This window comes from Drosophila kikkawai, chromosome 2R (genome assembly GCF_030179895.1).
Source record: "Drosophila kikkawai strain 14028-0561.14 chromosome 2R, DkikHiC1v2, whole genome shotgun sequence".
In the NCBI taxonomy this organism is placed as follows: Eukaryota; Metazoa; Arthropoda; class Insecta; order Diptera; family Drosophilidae; genus Drosophila; species Drosophila kikkawai.
Genome location: NC_091729.1, coordinates 25779696 through 25795469, shown reverse-complemented (window position 1 = coordinate 25795469; position 15774 = coordinate 25779696). Strand labels below are relative to the sequence as shown.

At 44.1% G+C, this 15774-nt stretch overlaps 1 protein-coding gene across 1 annotated transcript; it reads left to right on the top strand.

Annotated features, from left to right (window-relative positions):
- Nucleotides 1-8597: 8597 nt before the first annotated feature.
- On the top strand, nt 8598-9266 carry LOC108072292 (uncharacterized). Its single transcript, XM_017163359.3, has one exon. The coding sequence runs from the start codon at nt 8667-8669 to the stop codon at nt 8928-8930; it is 264 nt and encodes an 87-aa protein (XP_017018848.1). The 5' UTR covers nt 8598-8666; the 3' UTR covers nt 8931-9266.
- Nucleotides 9267-15774: the final 6508 nt, after the last annotated feature.

The following is a 15774-nucleotide window of genomic DNA, read 5'->3' as shown; positions in this document are numbered from 1 at the left end:
TTTTAGTCACACTGCAGACATTGTCTTTGGCTACGCCACTGGGCAAATTACACTTATGGCCATAATTCAATCAGCGCATTATCAATCACGGCGGCTACTTGTCTTGGCCAGTGAGTCAAGTCAATCAGGCATCGGTGCTCTCGCTCTGGCTGTTGCCCTCCCGCTCGCACTTGAGTGTGAAACACGTTTGAAAGTCATTAACTTAAATGATTCACTTTCTGAGCCATAAATTTCGCCACTAACTGGCGAGGAGCCAGATCCAGAGCCACAGCCAGAGAGCCAGCTCAGTGTGTGCGCGAAAATAACGTCGACAGAAATGTCTTAAAAAATTGCTAAATAATCGCCTTAAATGAGTCTATAAAAGTGAACACCCGAGCAGCAGTGACTAGAGATCGTAGCCCAAGTCCAGGAGGAGACTCTCCAGCAGCAGTAGCTCTGTCCAAAAACCCACCAAAGTGAATTTTCATTGCCAGCGGAAGTCGTAAATCAATTTTTTCCTCTGCCGAAAAGAAGCCCAAGAGTTAGGCCTAGAAATCTAGGCAGCGGCGGCGGCGCCCAATTCTGGAAGAGAGATAGAGAGAAATATCCATCCGCGATGGATGCCTCCTATACCAATTTCGGCTAAGACGACAGCCATAATGATAGGGGCCACTTTTGCCGCCGTCGAAGCCACGCACGCTATGGCCAACAGACGCAGGAAAAGGGGGAAGAAAACAGTGCTCTAAGGGGGCGAGGAGGACGGGCCTCGCAACGGAAGGGGCCAACTTGTCAGAGTCTCTCAGACATTGTGTATTTGTGTTTCATCTACGTTTCCGTTTCAATGTTTCTACCAAGACGCCATCATGACAATGTCAGCGGCGGAGGCAGCAACAAAACAACACAAAGAGACGACATCTCACGCAGCCAAGGAAGGGGAGTTGGGGAAGTATTGCTGCTAGGAGGGGGGTATTAGAAAAAAAGATGGAGGTAAAAGCTAACTTGGAGTATTCAAAAAGGTTTTTCAAATATTTTATATCAATTTATTTGCTTCATAACTAAATATTTGAGGGAATAACAAAAGTAATTTCCCACAGAATCTATATAATTTTTAAATTGCTTTTAATTTACATAAAGTAAACACACATCTGCTATTTTAAAATAAATGAAAACTGTGGAAAGAACCCAAAATAGTCTTAAGTTTTACCCCGAAATAAAGGGAAATCCCTGAGGGGAGCGTTTGCAGCAGCCAAGGGAGCCAACAACGCCTCTTCTGTCTGGCCGGGATTAGACAAAAGGAGGACCCATTCCTACTCGCAGAGCCGCTGCCAAATGGGATTATCTATGAGCTGTGAAATCCCTTTAGGCGGAAATGCCCAAGGAACCCACACACACGGCACTGGGACAATGCAACAAGTGTTGCGGCAGATTGAGCAACAAAGGACTCATAATTGTGGCAGCCACACAAAGCGACACATTCGGCCAGGCCGCAGGACGAGGGTCGGGACTATGGCTAATGAGTGGCCGCTAAACAAACCATAAAGCAGTCGCAGTCGCAGTCGCAGCCATCCGGCACGCTGATTTGGCGGCAACTTCTTTCAAGGCCCACTTGACACTTGACTAGGATCTACTCCTCCTCCTACTCCTTGTGGTTTTCCCTTTGAATTTATGTCTGACAATATTTGGGAAATTAAATCATTGCCGCGGACAGTTTTATAGTCCGAGGGCGTGACGACAGCCCGAATCGAGGAGCGAGGGAGGTTGTTTCTAACAATGACCTGTGGGCCTCCGGCTCCGCTTAACCCTCGACTGCCTGGGACTCACGGAATGGGGCAAATTGGAAAAATGTCAATTATGCGCAATTTTGCTCAAGCAATTGACATTTGTTGCTTGTTGTTTGTGGCGATTGCGCACGCATACTTGCGCAAATAAATTGACAAATAGGATTTGCGTTTCTCTACGATTTTTTGTTATTTTTTTCTGTATTTTTTGTTGTATTTTTTTTCCATTTTGAATTAATAAATTGCCGCCAATTTGCCGCTAGCCTTGCCAGCGTGGAAAATCAGACCCAAACGCGGATCTGGAGAATATATCAGAAAACAATTCTATTGCGTTGTCTGTAAAAAAGCATATATACCTGGTACAGATCCCTAAATATCCAGGTTATCATTCCGTTTTTTTCAAATCGAGAGTAATTACATTTAATTGCTTTTTTTGCAATTGATTTTGCTTTGATCTTTGCTTTTCTGCTGAATGGATTGGGGGGTCCAGTACGAACAGATATAGATCGGGAACTTGTTTTCAAATTGATATATGTAGTTAGTGGGTACTGCCAGTTGATGGAAGTCTCTCTGAGTCATGGAAATTATTGACTTTGTTGTTTAATTATGAGTTTTCCCCATCAGAATACTTGTATATTTTTATTTTATAAGGAAAATTACAGCACAATCTTTCTTGAATCTTCGTGGAAATTTCCTCTGCTTTTGTTGAAGCCCCAAATATTATTCAAGTGCAAACAAAGATTAGAGATTAAGCGGATTGAACGAAGTGGAGCACTTGGGTCCCACTCCCATTCCCATCCATCCGTGCAATCCATTCATGAATGACCTCGACCAAAAATCAGACCAAAAAGCCAAACCGAACTGAATCGAAAAACCTTTATCGCAAGCGGGCAATCGAAACGGAAGTGGCGTTCAATTTATGGGTGAAATTATCCACTGAGAAGATTTGCTGAGCTGTGTAAATAAATGGAGAGAGGTCTCCCTACGATCGCCCAATTGAATTAGAAGCAGGGGGACTGGGACTGGGACTGGGACTGGGCCTGGTCAGGACTCATGAATGGCCGGCCGAGCAGGGGAGAGACAAGACCAAAGACAGGCCATGAGATCAGCATGTTCGAGAGTCCGCGCAGACCACTGAACCCATTTTCTCACCTGTTAGGGCTGTAAAGAGACTCGAAAACAACAATTTATCGCTGTCGAGATCGTCGCCTGCCTTGCTCCTCCTCGAGAGGGCTTCACTTCGATTGGGGGAACTCCGACTCCGACTCGGACTCCGTCTCGGAATCCATCTCCGTGTCCGTTTCCATTGGACTTCGATTGCATCGACTTAAGTTTTGGGTCTCGTTCGGGCAGCGTCATACGATTTAATTGCTTCGATTGTGTCAGCAGTTTTATGTATCTATATAGTACATGTCTTCATCGCCATCGGTCAAAGCATTTTGTTGCGGAAGGGGGCGTTTTGGCCAGCCCCTCTCCAGTCTCCAGATCTCTGCCCATGGGCGCTCAATAATTTGATGATCATAATCAATGCCCCTTGACTGACATTTGCTGCCGCTCAACTTTGGTTTCTTTTCGGCAACAGAAATAATAATAACAAAAAAAGTGAGCCTAACAAAAGGCTCTGAAACTTGTTGAAAGCCGTTTGATCCTTATAAAGAGGCGCTCTCCTCTCCATTGATCCTACCCGTCGAAGATGATTTGGCTTGAAAGTCGAGTGTTTATTCAGCCGCTTGAAAGGATGCCGCCAATTTGTCCTTTCCCCTGGTTTTCCCCTCTATAAAAAAAACCAGGATAACAAGGCGTGGGAGTCACCAGTAACCAGCAGTAACTAGTTACCCATCACCAGTCACCTGGCTGATGAGTAAGGAAGTCTGTTTCTGTTTCTGTTACTGTTTCTGTTTTTGTTCTGTGATTTCTATTTCCATTTCCAGTCCGTTGTCTCCGTCTCTAACTTTAATGCTCGCATCGCATGCGTAGGTTTTCTATGACGATTAAAACCCTCATATGTCAACTTGGCCCATTCATCATCATCTGCCAGTTGGAGAGAGAGACGGACCCATAGCCAGACTCTGACTCCGACTCCGACTCCGACTTGCGACTCAGAGGTAGCAAACAGTCGCCAGACACTTGGCTGATGAGCTCAAATCTCATCAAGAAGTGTCTGGCTGGCGGTTCGTAAACATATATCTCTGTCTCGGCTTTGATTTTGGGGAACTTACAGCACCTACTTCACCTAGCCGAGACACCAAAAGCGACTCCAAAACCCGGGGCCTGATGACTTAATTTTCATTTCAGCTAGCACTGATGGAAATTTCTGTATTTCAGTTTATTGATAGTTACTAGTTACTAGAAAATGGTGTTTAATTTAAGATAAAATATTTTAGCCAAGCTCATGAAGGAAAAAGTCTTATTCGAGTCTGTAACTTATACCATTTTCCATCTTTTAAATGTTTCTAAATATATTTTCCTAGCCTAGAGTAGCCTATTTTCTCACAGTGCCCTAGAGACACCTTTAACCCAACATGATCAGGTGGCTCTGCCTTTGGCTTTCAGCCTCTCGTTGCTGCTGGAGCTGTAGCTGAAGCTGGATTTAGAGCTGGAGCCGGAGCCAGTCGACTACTTGAGCGTCACCGCAGTGACACACGCAAGTGCTTGGCCTGTCGCTGGTGTACAACTCCTCCTCTGGCTCCTCCAGCTCCTTCTGCCCCGGGTTCTTGAGGAACCCTCGTCATGATGCAGCGCTTTTTCGGAGTTGCAGCGGACGCTGGTGAAGAAGATGTTACCTTCTGGGACTCCATGGACTCGAGCTGCCGTTGACTATGAGTATTTGCTGTAATCATTCTGGTAGCGCCTGCCGCAGTCGCAGCCGGAATAGGATGATAAATCTATCTTTTATTAGCATTTCAAACACTCCAGCCACAAGTAAGTTGTTTTTGGCCTGGCCTAATCCCAATTAAAACCACATTTTTCATCGATCCCATAGGAGAGACTGCGAGTGAGGCCATTAATGAGTGGAAGTTGCGTTTTAGGGGCCTTTTGTTTTTCGTTTTCAGGGATTTATAGGGCACTCACGAGGGGCAATGGGCGATGGGCGAAGAAGGGCGGGCCCCGTTTCCTGGGTGTCGTATATAAATCGCGTGCTGCACTGGAGGTCTTCAGAAACGCTTACGAGTTGCTGCCCCGGGGCCAGGCTACAGCCACAGTCCGAGCTGGAGTCCGACTCCGAGTCAGAGCCACATCATCAGCATCCGACTCGGACCGGGACCCCACCATTCATTCGGAAGAAGCCGGGCTCCATCCTCGCCTGGGGTCATCGGGCAGCTCCTGTCTTCCCGTCTCTCTGGGAGATGGGGAGACCGACCTCGTCGGCTGCTAATGATTTCGGTATTTTTTTGGTATTCCGTATTTCGTGTGCCAAAACAAGATTGATTTCCTGAAATCGAAACCTTGAGACGAGCAAAGTCAGAGAGACACGCAAGGGGCCACGCAGTGATCGCAGTGATAATGATGTCGAGAGCCAGTTTTTTCCCCTCTTTTTCTTTGTGGATTTGGGGTGGTGGCTACAGCTATCATGGTCTGGGGTTCCGAGGTTCGCGTCCCCGCCAGCGAAATGCAAAAACAAATTGTTTGTGGGTCAAGCAAGAGCCTAACAAGGAGGAAAGGAGGAGGGGGCAGGAGAGGATGCGAGATGCGGAGGGCGTTTCGTTGTTTCAAGGAATTCTCCAAGGGAAGAAGCAGAAACAGAAAAAGGATGAGCGCACGAGGATGAGGAGGCTGGAGCCTGCCCGGAGGCGGGGAACGACCTCGTCTGGGGCCCAGCTCCATCTCCAACTCCTGGCCGGAGAGACAGCACACGGAAGCCTAATGCTTGCCGTGTGATTTGTGATTTGTGCTTTTGGGCCTGCGGTTTCCTTGGAAAACGCGCCATTCTAGTCCTAAGTTCTGTGGCAATGACAAAGCGCTGACCGCTCTGGACTGGAGCAACTGCAGCAGCAGCAGCTACATCAGAGGCTCGGCTCGACGCGGCACCAGCAGCATGCTAATTTATGAAGTAGCAACTCGCAGCGACATGGATGCAGTAATTATAGCTTGGTAACTTGTTGCCAGCCAGGCCCAGCTTCGGCTGCGGCCTCATGAATGGAGCCCCAGCCGAGCCAGTTTGCCGTTTGCCAGGCTAAAACAGAAGCTGTTCTACTGCAGCAGCGAACAGCATCAGCCGCGGAATCAGCAAGCGTCAGGTGAACGTGAATGTGGACGCGGACATGGACTTGGACGGGAACGCGCCCACTCGGTTTGTCCGCCATCCCACCAAGAACACACCAAACGGCCAACAAACAAAAATAAGATGAAGGCGAGATCCTAATGGTCGAAGCCAAGAGGACTCTATTAAATATATAAATTATTAGAATTAATTAAATATTATTTTATTTGACCTATTTGGGAATATTTTTAGTTATTTAAACTTAAAGATATCCCTTATTTAATTTACTAATTCGCTGAGTTGTTTACCCTTTTTTTAAATTAAATATCTATTAGTTAAAATATAAATATCTTATAGCACACATACCCCTCTTTAGGGTATCTGACTCTGGAAAAAAGCTAAGAAAAAGGTCCTACCCCGTGGCGATTTGGCTGTTGATGGGTTGGCTCTGCTGACTGCTTGCTTGGCAGCGGCGGAAACAGCAACAGCCGCAGCAATATGAGGCAGCAGCAGCAACATAGTTTACACACCTACCGAGGCTGGGCTCCTCCAACTCCAGCTCGAGCTACAGCTACAGCTACAGCTACAGTGCTCCGTCTGCCGAACCCTCTGGCCAGCAACATGCACTTAACTGGTAGCCACAATGCACTTTATAATACCCGGGAACATGGCTCGCATCTCGGCTGCGGCGGCTGCTGCCCCTCCTCCGCCACTTGCTTGATAGATGCTTGGACGCGGACAACCCGGAGCGATCTACCAGGGGGCGTTGCTGCTGTGCTGTGCGGTGCCGTGCTGCAGTGCATCGGGGATCAGGCAGCGCAGATCGGAGATGGAAGTTGCAAGATGGAGGGAAGCGGCGGCGGCACCGTTAGCTGACTTGTGAGCTTAGGCCTCATTTGCATCGGGCCATAAACTCGGTGGCCCAGTTCTCGCCGCTCTAACCCGAATCCGCACTCGCATCCGCATCCGCAGCAGCGGAGTCCCATTGCGAATGCGAATCCAATTGAGGCGAGGCGAGCTCTGAGCCGGCGCTAGGCATCGACCTTGGATTAGCCAAATCCGTAGAATCCGTTCGCCGTAATCCGTTCCTTCCTGCAGAGCGGGCAGAACAGCTCATTAGGCCACGACACCACCCACCCAGGTAGGCAGGCTCGGGGACTCGAGTCGAGTCAAGGGTTCGCAAGTGTTACCAAAATATAATTAGCCAACTCGGGCAAATCTCTTTTTAATGCAGGCCCAGATCAGCGGGGGTGTTGCTCTCCAAATTGGAGCGTATCGGACGGAAGGAAGGGCGAAAAGTGTGAAAAGTCAAAGTCGATGCAGATTTCCGAAAAACTGAAACTGAAACTGAGCCGTGAGTTGTGGAATTAAAAGCGCAGCCGCCTCTCATCATCATCAGCATCATCCTTAGTCTCCTCTCACGCACAGAGGGAATTAAGCCGAGTTCTGGGTTCTTAGTTTCTTAGTTTCCAGTTCCCCGTTCCCAGTTCCGAGACATTAAAGACACCGCCCGTTGCTGAGGATTCTGTCTGTGGCGCCGGCCAGGGAGACAGTATAAATCATATCACTGGCAAACAAAAGGCCAAAGGATGAGAGAGGGGAAGCTGGCACAGCCCCTCATCTCTCGGCCGCAGCCTTTGTTAATTAATTGTGCTGCTCCGATATATGAACACCTTTTCTCGGCTTTACATTTTCTTTAAAAAGAATCCAAACTTTGCATTTTCGGAGAGAGAAATAATAATATTTACAGAAATGTTTTTTAAATAATTTGTATTGTATTTAAAATTCACAAAGTATTTTTTACAGATCAAGTTTGTTGCCTAAGTCTTTTGTTTTCTCACCTTAAAAACATCTTAAGGGGGGATATACATGTAAACCAAAATTTTTTGGGCAAATTTTTTTTTTGGTTTAAAAAATAGTTTATTATTTAAAGAATATAGTGTGTAAGTTTCATTATCGAATTCCAACTCTAAGTGCCTCAAATCAAGTATGCACGCAAGGTTCACAAGTGTTAACGTGGGCGCATCAAAAACTTTAAACGTCTTTTTCTCAGCTCCTAATTTTTGCATTTCTACCTATGCTCTGGACACGATTCACAAAAAACTATGTAACATATCGGAGTGAATCAAAAATTATTATGATCAGCATAAAATTATCTTCTATTTGAACCTACATGGTTGTTATAAAACGGAGTATTACTATTTTTTAAGAGGGTGGGACGTGAAAACTTATCACCTGAAAATGACATTTTTTCCTTCAAATCAAAATTTATTTTTTTTTGTCTTGATTTCTTTTTGGTTTTTTAGGTTCAAATAGAAGATAAAGGTGTAATGAATACAAAAAAATTTAGTTTACGGATTTCGGACAGGAATTACGAGCTCTATCGTGTCCATAGCACGGCAACTCAAAGCTCGAGGCGCTACGGCATATGTTCCATAAGTCCGCCATTTTGTAAAATATTGTTTATAACTAATTTTTTTTATCATCTCTGAATCTACTTTTAACTATATCCAAAGTTTCACGACGATTGCTTGACTATTTCTTATAAAAAAAAATTCACGAAAAATGGCCAAATTTTGACCGCTTACATGTATATCCCCCCTTAAATCAAAGCAACCCTTGCCTTTTTTTTTGAGGAGTTGCCAAATTTTAAAATAAATACAGAACCCACAAGACCAATTTATAGAGAAACTTTTCCTCTGGTATCCATGATCATAGCACTCACTCAAAGACCTCGGTGGATACTCCTGCTGCTCCTCTGCCTGCCCCTGCAGGAGAATGAAGGCAGGCAGACAGGACTCTCGCTCCAGCACCAGCAATGCCATCTTCACGAGGAGATCTTCTCCCGAGCCTGGCAACCATCGCCTCAACCCCAGCAGAGTGTCACCGCCAGGAAGACGCAGCCACCCTGGTGGTTCACCCTTGCCGAGAGCCTCTTCCTGCTGCTGCTGGTGAAGCTGATCCAGTTGTAGCCTAAACCTTTTCTGTAATTGCTGCTGTTGATGGTGATGTAAGGCCGACAATGGAGGCGACAAATGTCACACATGCTGAGCCTAAAAATCACACTGGATGCGGTTTTTTTCTTTGTCCCCCACATGATAATTTGCCGCGGGTCTGCGGATGAGCGGATGGATAGCGTTGGGCTTAGGTGATTCTAATTAAATTGTTCGAATGTTTCCAAGCGCGCGCGTGGAAAATCGCTGACAAATGTTTCCGTCAAAACAGGGTAAAAGTTTTCATTTTGTTTTTGTGTGTCGAAATCCAGGCACAGTGGGGCGAAAGAAGATGTTTGGTACAAAATATATAAAATGTAAAAAATACAATTCTTTTTATGGAAATAGAGGGCTCTTTTATCTTAGAAAAACTAGATATATTTTATTATTTTAATACTTTCTCACCACTGTACAGGTAAGTACCTTAAGTACTAGGGTCAGGTCAAAAAACCCTCACCCCCTGGGCACCCTATTCTATGCTAAATTAAACCCTACCTTAGGACACTAGCCAAGTACCTTTACCGAAGCCTCGAAAATAATTTAAAACGAATTAAAAGCGCAGCCGTTTGAAACCTCCCGAAAATTCAGAAAAATATAACCAAACTCCACCGAACCGAAGGCGCCCAATTGAAAATAGCAACAAGTTAATTTGTTGAGCTTCCAGTTTTTGTGGCTCCTTTTTTTTTTTTTTTTGGAAAGTCATTAGAAAAAATGTCGGAGTCGGCAATTTGAATATTTCGATGGCAGAGCGACTGGCGGGGCGCAACTCTGTCGGTTAATTTAAGGTGATAATTGCTTTTTAATGTGACACAACTAAATTTTTCCCCATTTACATGCGGCTCTTGATGTTGTTGTTGTTGTTGTGCCGGAAGTTTTTCGGGCCTGCGCATGTGCAGCCAAAGGGGGCGGGGGCAGAGAGACACTTGTTACGTCGCAACAACAACAATAATAAAGTGTCAACAATTATTTTCAAATTTCCAAACATTTCATTTCATTCTTCGGTCGTTTTTTTTCGTCGGTTTTAAGTTTTTTGATGTTTTTTTCGGGGTTTTTGTTGGTGTTTTTTGTTGTTATTGTTTTGTTGTTCCTTTCGAGTGACGCTGCTTAAAAGGTTTCCCAAAGTGTGAAATTGGTGAAGCAATCGGTGGGGAGTTTCCAAGGGGTGGCCATTGGGAAGAAGATTTAAAGCTCATTGAAGTGGCTGAAATATTGATATAGAGAAAGGCACTACTGGGGTATATATTTATAAGCTTTATAAACAAATTAAATCATACAAAATATATTAAAGTCCTATTTTTGAAAATTTCCTATTAAATTTTGTTAGATAAACAAATTATTATACACTTGCAGGGTATTATAATTTCAGTCAGAAGTTTGCAATGCAGTGAAGGAGACCTTTCCGACCCTATAAAGTATATATATTCTTGATCAACATCAACAGGGGAATCATTCTAAATATGTCAGGAAGAAATCGATTTTTTGGCCATTTTTGCAAAATTTCATAAGGGGTTGTTACATCATTAAAATTTTTGATTTTGATAAAAAAATTGAATTTTCAAAATTTTTAAATGAAGTATGCTGATTTATTAACTGTAGAAAATCTTGCACAGAACAGTTTTTCGATTTAAAATTAATGCTCTTTTGGCCGAGTTATAATATTTTTAATTTAAAAAAAATTAAGAAGATTTTTTCAATATAAAAAATTCGATTTTATAATACAAAATAATATTTTTCTAAGTCAAGGAATCATTTCCGACCCCATAAACCATATATATTCTTGATCAGCATTAACATGCGAATCTTTCTAGACATGTCCAGAAGAAATCGATTTTTTGGCCATTTTTGCGAAATTTGATAAGGGGTTACATCATTAAAATTCTCAAAAATGACCAAAAATTTTGATTTCTTAAAATTTTAAATTTGGTATGCAGTTTTTTTAAATTAATAAAAACTAACACAAAACTGCTTTCCGAATCGAAATTAGTGCATTTTTGGCTTAGTTATGATATATTTTAATTGTTACCTGCAAGGGTATACAAACTTTGGCTGGCCAAAGTTAGCTTTCTTTCTTGTTTCTATACTAATCTTTAAAAAGTATATGTATTATAACTCTATAGAATTTTGTATATTAATTTCACTTCTTTCTATAATTTATTTTAGCTCAAGCCTTCTCCTTCTTCTAGATCATGTTCGTTGTTTGAGTCTTTTGTTTAAAGAAATATATTTTTTTTTTTATTTCTTAATTACCTTTACCTTGTAAGAATTCACTTACCCAACATTTATTTCATTAAAACCACTCAACAAAATTAACTAAAATTAAGTAAAATAATTTACCAATCTCAGAGCAATGAAGCCATCAACATTCAATGGCTGAAAACTCAATCGAAATTCCTGGCCAACGCGCCAACCAGTTTCCCCCGCTTCCCCTCATCCACTACTGCCATTTTCCGGCCTTTGTGTTTCGGTGGCTAATTGGCGCAGTTGGCATTTCTGCCCCGGAGATCCCAGCGCCGGATGGAGCCACCGTTTGATCCTAGAATTCAATGAATACATCAACACGGGGTTAGGTGAGAAACTGGAGGAGCCGTGATGGCTTGAAAATTTATTGGCCCCGGCCCATGCCGGTGCTGCCAATTAACGCCGGGGATGCGAGAGCCAACTGTCGAGAGCTTGGTGCCGTAGCCACCAGCGTTGATCTTTGAAGGAGGCCGCCTGCATCTGGCAGTGCAGAGAAACAAATATTTGGACTAAAAATATCACCTTGTTTTAAGGAATAATACCACACAACATCACTATTTTATTAACCAAATTAAAGTTTTGATCTTGAAAATTATCACTTCCTTTTCCATAACTTCTTAATTTTCTTGATAATTTAATATATTTATTTTAAACATTTTATATTAATTTATATCTTATATCACTACAGCACTCTTATATCAACCAAGTTTTTTCCTCAGTGCCCTTGCCCGCCGAGACTAAAGTGGGAAGTGACTGCGATGAAGTCGTTGGCTCTCTGCTGGGAGTCGTAAACTCTGATTTATTTCGAATTGAATGTCAATACAGGCTCACGGGGCTCCACAGCTCCAGCTCTGGATCTACAGAGCCGCCGAGCAGCCGAACCGCAGGCGGTCCTGACCCAATTTGGCGCCTGCTGTGGCGCTTTCATTAGCCTCCTCGTACATCATAAACAGATTCATAAACTGCACTTCTCGGACGATCGGTTTATGTTTATGGCGTTGAAAGGCGCATCGAATGGCCGTCTCTTCGGCTGTCCCAAGTTCGAGTGTTTCCCGTTTCCGTGGTGAGGTCAGCCTGTAGTTTGATTTTTGCTAGCCGAGAACTCGGCTGTGCTCCCCCCTTTGGCCATTTTCCCCTGGCCCTTAGCCATTCATCCCCTTTGGTTGTGGGACTCATTAAAATGTAATTTGAGCGAGCGCCTTGCCTCGCATTTCATTTGGTTGCACTTGAAAAATTTCAAAAACCATTTGGGATAAATACATTTTTCATTGAAAAACGCTTTAAATTTTATTTTTATATTTATTATATATTTTTATTGTATTAAAATGGTTTAAAGGAAGGATATCAATATAAAAGGGCTACTAAACTACGAGTCTCAAATCTTAATTTAAAATGATTTCCTAAAGTTTTTCCTATAGAAAACTAAATTAAAAGAAAGTACATTTACCAGAATGTAAAAATAGTAAATAACAACGAAACTTGCGCTATTTGAAGACCGATTTTCTCCCAGTGTACGGAGGCGGCGGTCAAGTGAGCAGGCCAGGCCATCAAATGCGGCTCGGCGGCGGAGTCAGTTTCCATTTCATTGAGCCAAGAGCACCGCAACAGCAGTTGTTGGTAGTTAGCAACCCCCAGAAGCTAGTCCTCGCTCTTTTTAGCCCTTTGCTGGCGTCTCTGTCTTTCCATAGCGTTTGATTGATTTATGCGCTGGCCCTCTCGCTTGCTCACTCTCGTCCCGTTCGTCCCGTCATTTGTGGCACATTATTATTTAAATGATAAATTGTACTTGGGTCTTTGGGTTTTTCGTTCTTTTCGTGGGTGTTTCCGTGCGCTTTTCCCTGCCTCCTGCCTCGACTCCATCTTTTGGCCTTCCAATTTTCCGTAGATTTTCCTTGCGCGCAGGTCTTTCGTCTTCTCGCCTGAGAATTAATCGTCTCATTTGTCCAAATGCCCATGCTGTTGGCTTTAATTCGGGAATTAATGTTATTTGGTAATAAAATCGATTTGGCTTCCGTATTTGCTTGCTTCTGGCAGTGATTTCTTTTGGCCGAAAAGTGAGATATCAAAATGGGAAAAGCTTAGGAGCTTGGCTTTGGCCTCTTCCTTTTCCGGTGGACTTGTGGCTTTAGGTGTATTAAATGTAATAAAGTGGAGAGAAAGCTAAATGGTAAGGTCTTAGAGGGTCAAAGGGAGTATTAGGAGGACTGGGTCAATATGGGTAAAAGTCAGCAAGCAAATGAAATTCTTTCATTAGGTAATTTTATTTTTGGGCTACTAATAAACATTTATCGAGGCTATGAAATGTATTTGGGTGTTTTTTGAGCTTAAGAGCCTTATATACTTTTTTAGTTGTTGCTAAAATAAAGTAACTAAAGATAATTTTACAAATCAATAAATGTTTGTTAATCAAAACATTATTAATCAGGTTAATTAAGGCCTAGAGAGGCTACTTGGTTAAGAAATCCCCCTACCTCGGTATTCCCGTATACTTTGCTCTACACCTGCATTACTTAACCCCCATTTAAGCAGTAGCTTCTCCCATCTGATTGATCTGTAACCCCATTGATCTTTAGCTCATCTGCGACAAGTTGATAGATAAATTAATTCGCGCCGCGTCTGATTGACTTGCAAACGTGTTTGTTTGACATATTTGCACGTGCCTCGTGCGGCGGTAATTTGATTTTGATTTATGGCCAATTAATCGCATGGCCCAAGAGCGGCTCGGCACAACCACACACACCCAAGATACACCTGTATATTCCTCACAAGCACCGTCACACACACACGCACACACACATTTTGAGTGGCAGCAGTAGCAGTGGCAGTGACGGTGGCCGCCACCGCCGCTTAGCTGGTAGTCTAATCATAATTTGCATTTAATAAATATTTCATTAAGTAATTGCCACAATTACGTGCATTTGAACTGTGTTCCCCGCGTTCCATGCGGCAGCGTTCCCTTTAAATTAAAGCCAGGTCAGGCCAGCAGAAAATGTGGCTTAAGCCCGGTGGTAGTGCTTTCCGGATCGAGGGATTAACATTTCAATTGGTTGTGGTCTATAAAATCCATGGGTTTAACTTTTGTAAATAACTTTTTGTTCGCTTTTTGCGGCACTCTCTGGTTAATTGCTCCGCCAGTCCATCCGTCCGTCGTCTCTGCTCCTCATGAATATGCATTTTCCGTTTAGCGGAAATCCTTCTCAGGTGACAATTCTTGGCTCTTGGCTCTCGCGGAAAAGTCCGCTGTTCTCCGTCTGGGCGAATGAATGAGAAAAACTTGTGAATGAGAAAAACTCCGCTCGAGCGGGCCAAGAGTTGTCGCTTTTCGGCCAAGAGCCACAAAGCGACACACAGGGTTGTTGTTTGAAAGGACGCCATTTTGAATTGCCTATGCGCGCGCTCTTCCGGTCTCGCTCTCCCTGCCTCTCTTGCTCTCTCTCTCGTGAAGGCAGTAAGGAGAGTGGGCGTGGCCAAGCCTCGCTCAGCAGGGGGCAGGGTTCTGGCGAGAGTGAGCTAGAGAGTGTGTGTGTGGCTTGACAGGTGAGCAGGTTGGCCCGTTAGACTGGTTTAGCTGCTGCCAAATGCGGACACTAGGTGGCGCCACTAGTACTATACCCGAAAAGGAGCCTTAAAGTCTCTCAAAGTGTTCGAAATTTAAAGTTAAAGCCTCTGTAAAAAGTAAAAAAAACTTACTAAACTTGTATATCAAGCCAAGTTGTAATTATAAATAGTCTAATTTAAGCCTTATAAATAAATCTGACCAGCTAAAACGTAAACAAATCATTAGCCTAACTAACCCGTTGATTACCGCTCTCGTTGGGGCGTCGTGCCTCGTTCGATTGAGCTAAAAATAACATAAACAGAGACGGCGGAACCGAAAGAAGCCAAAAATTACAGGTTCAACAATCAATTTAATAATTGAGACCTTTGCATTTAATCAACATTATTTAAAACGTCAAAATATTTGCACTTTCCAGGGGCAGTACCCCTTCTTCCGCTCCCTCACACTCTCCTGATATTTGCATACAAAATGCTGTGAGTCCCCCGAAAATCCCAGGCCACGCCCCGCCCGCCGCCCTAGACCTAGACCAAAAAAAAGAAAAACAGAGACTTCAGGCTAGAGGCAGGAGTGAGCTAGAGCGAGAGCCCCCCTGCGGATGGGATTTATGGTATTGGTACGGTCTCAACACCAACCGCACGCACACTCAGCCACTGGAAAAACCAGTTTCGAGCCCCCTGATTGGTCCCGGGAAGGGAGAGTGGCTTGTAGTAGTCGCGCTGAGCTAGGGTTGAGCCGCTCTGATGCAGGCTCAGCAGGCGGCAGCCATCCCGCTTGCACAGTACGGCCACAGAGCGGCAAAGCCGCAAAGCAACACTGAGCGCCGAGGCAGCGGCTGCGGCAGTCTCGCGCAACCGCGAAGCGAAAACCTCACCTAGTCGTATACGCACTTTGTTCGTGGGCAGTCGTCGTCGTCGTCGTCGTCGTTGCCGTTGCTGTCGTTTCCGCTGCCAACCGAATTCCGTCGTCGTTTCCGCGCAGCACCGCTCTGTCAAATCCGTCGCGAGCCTCGCCAGTGATTCGATCCGA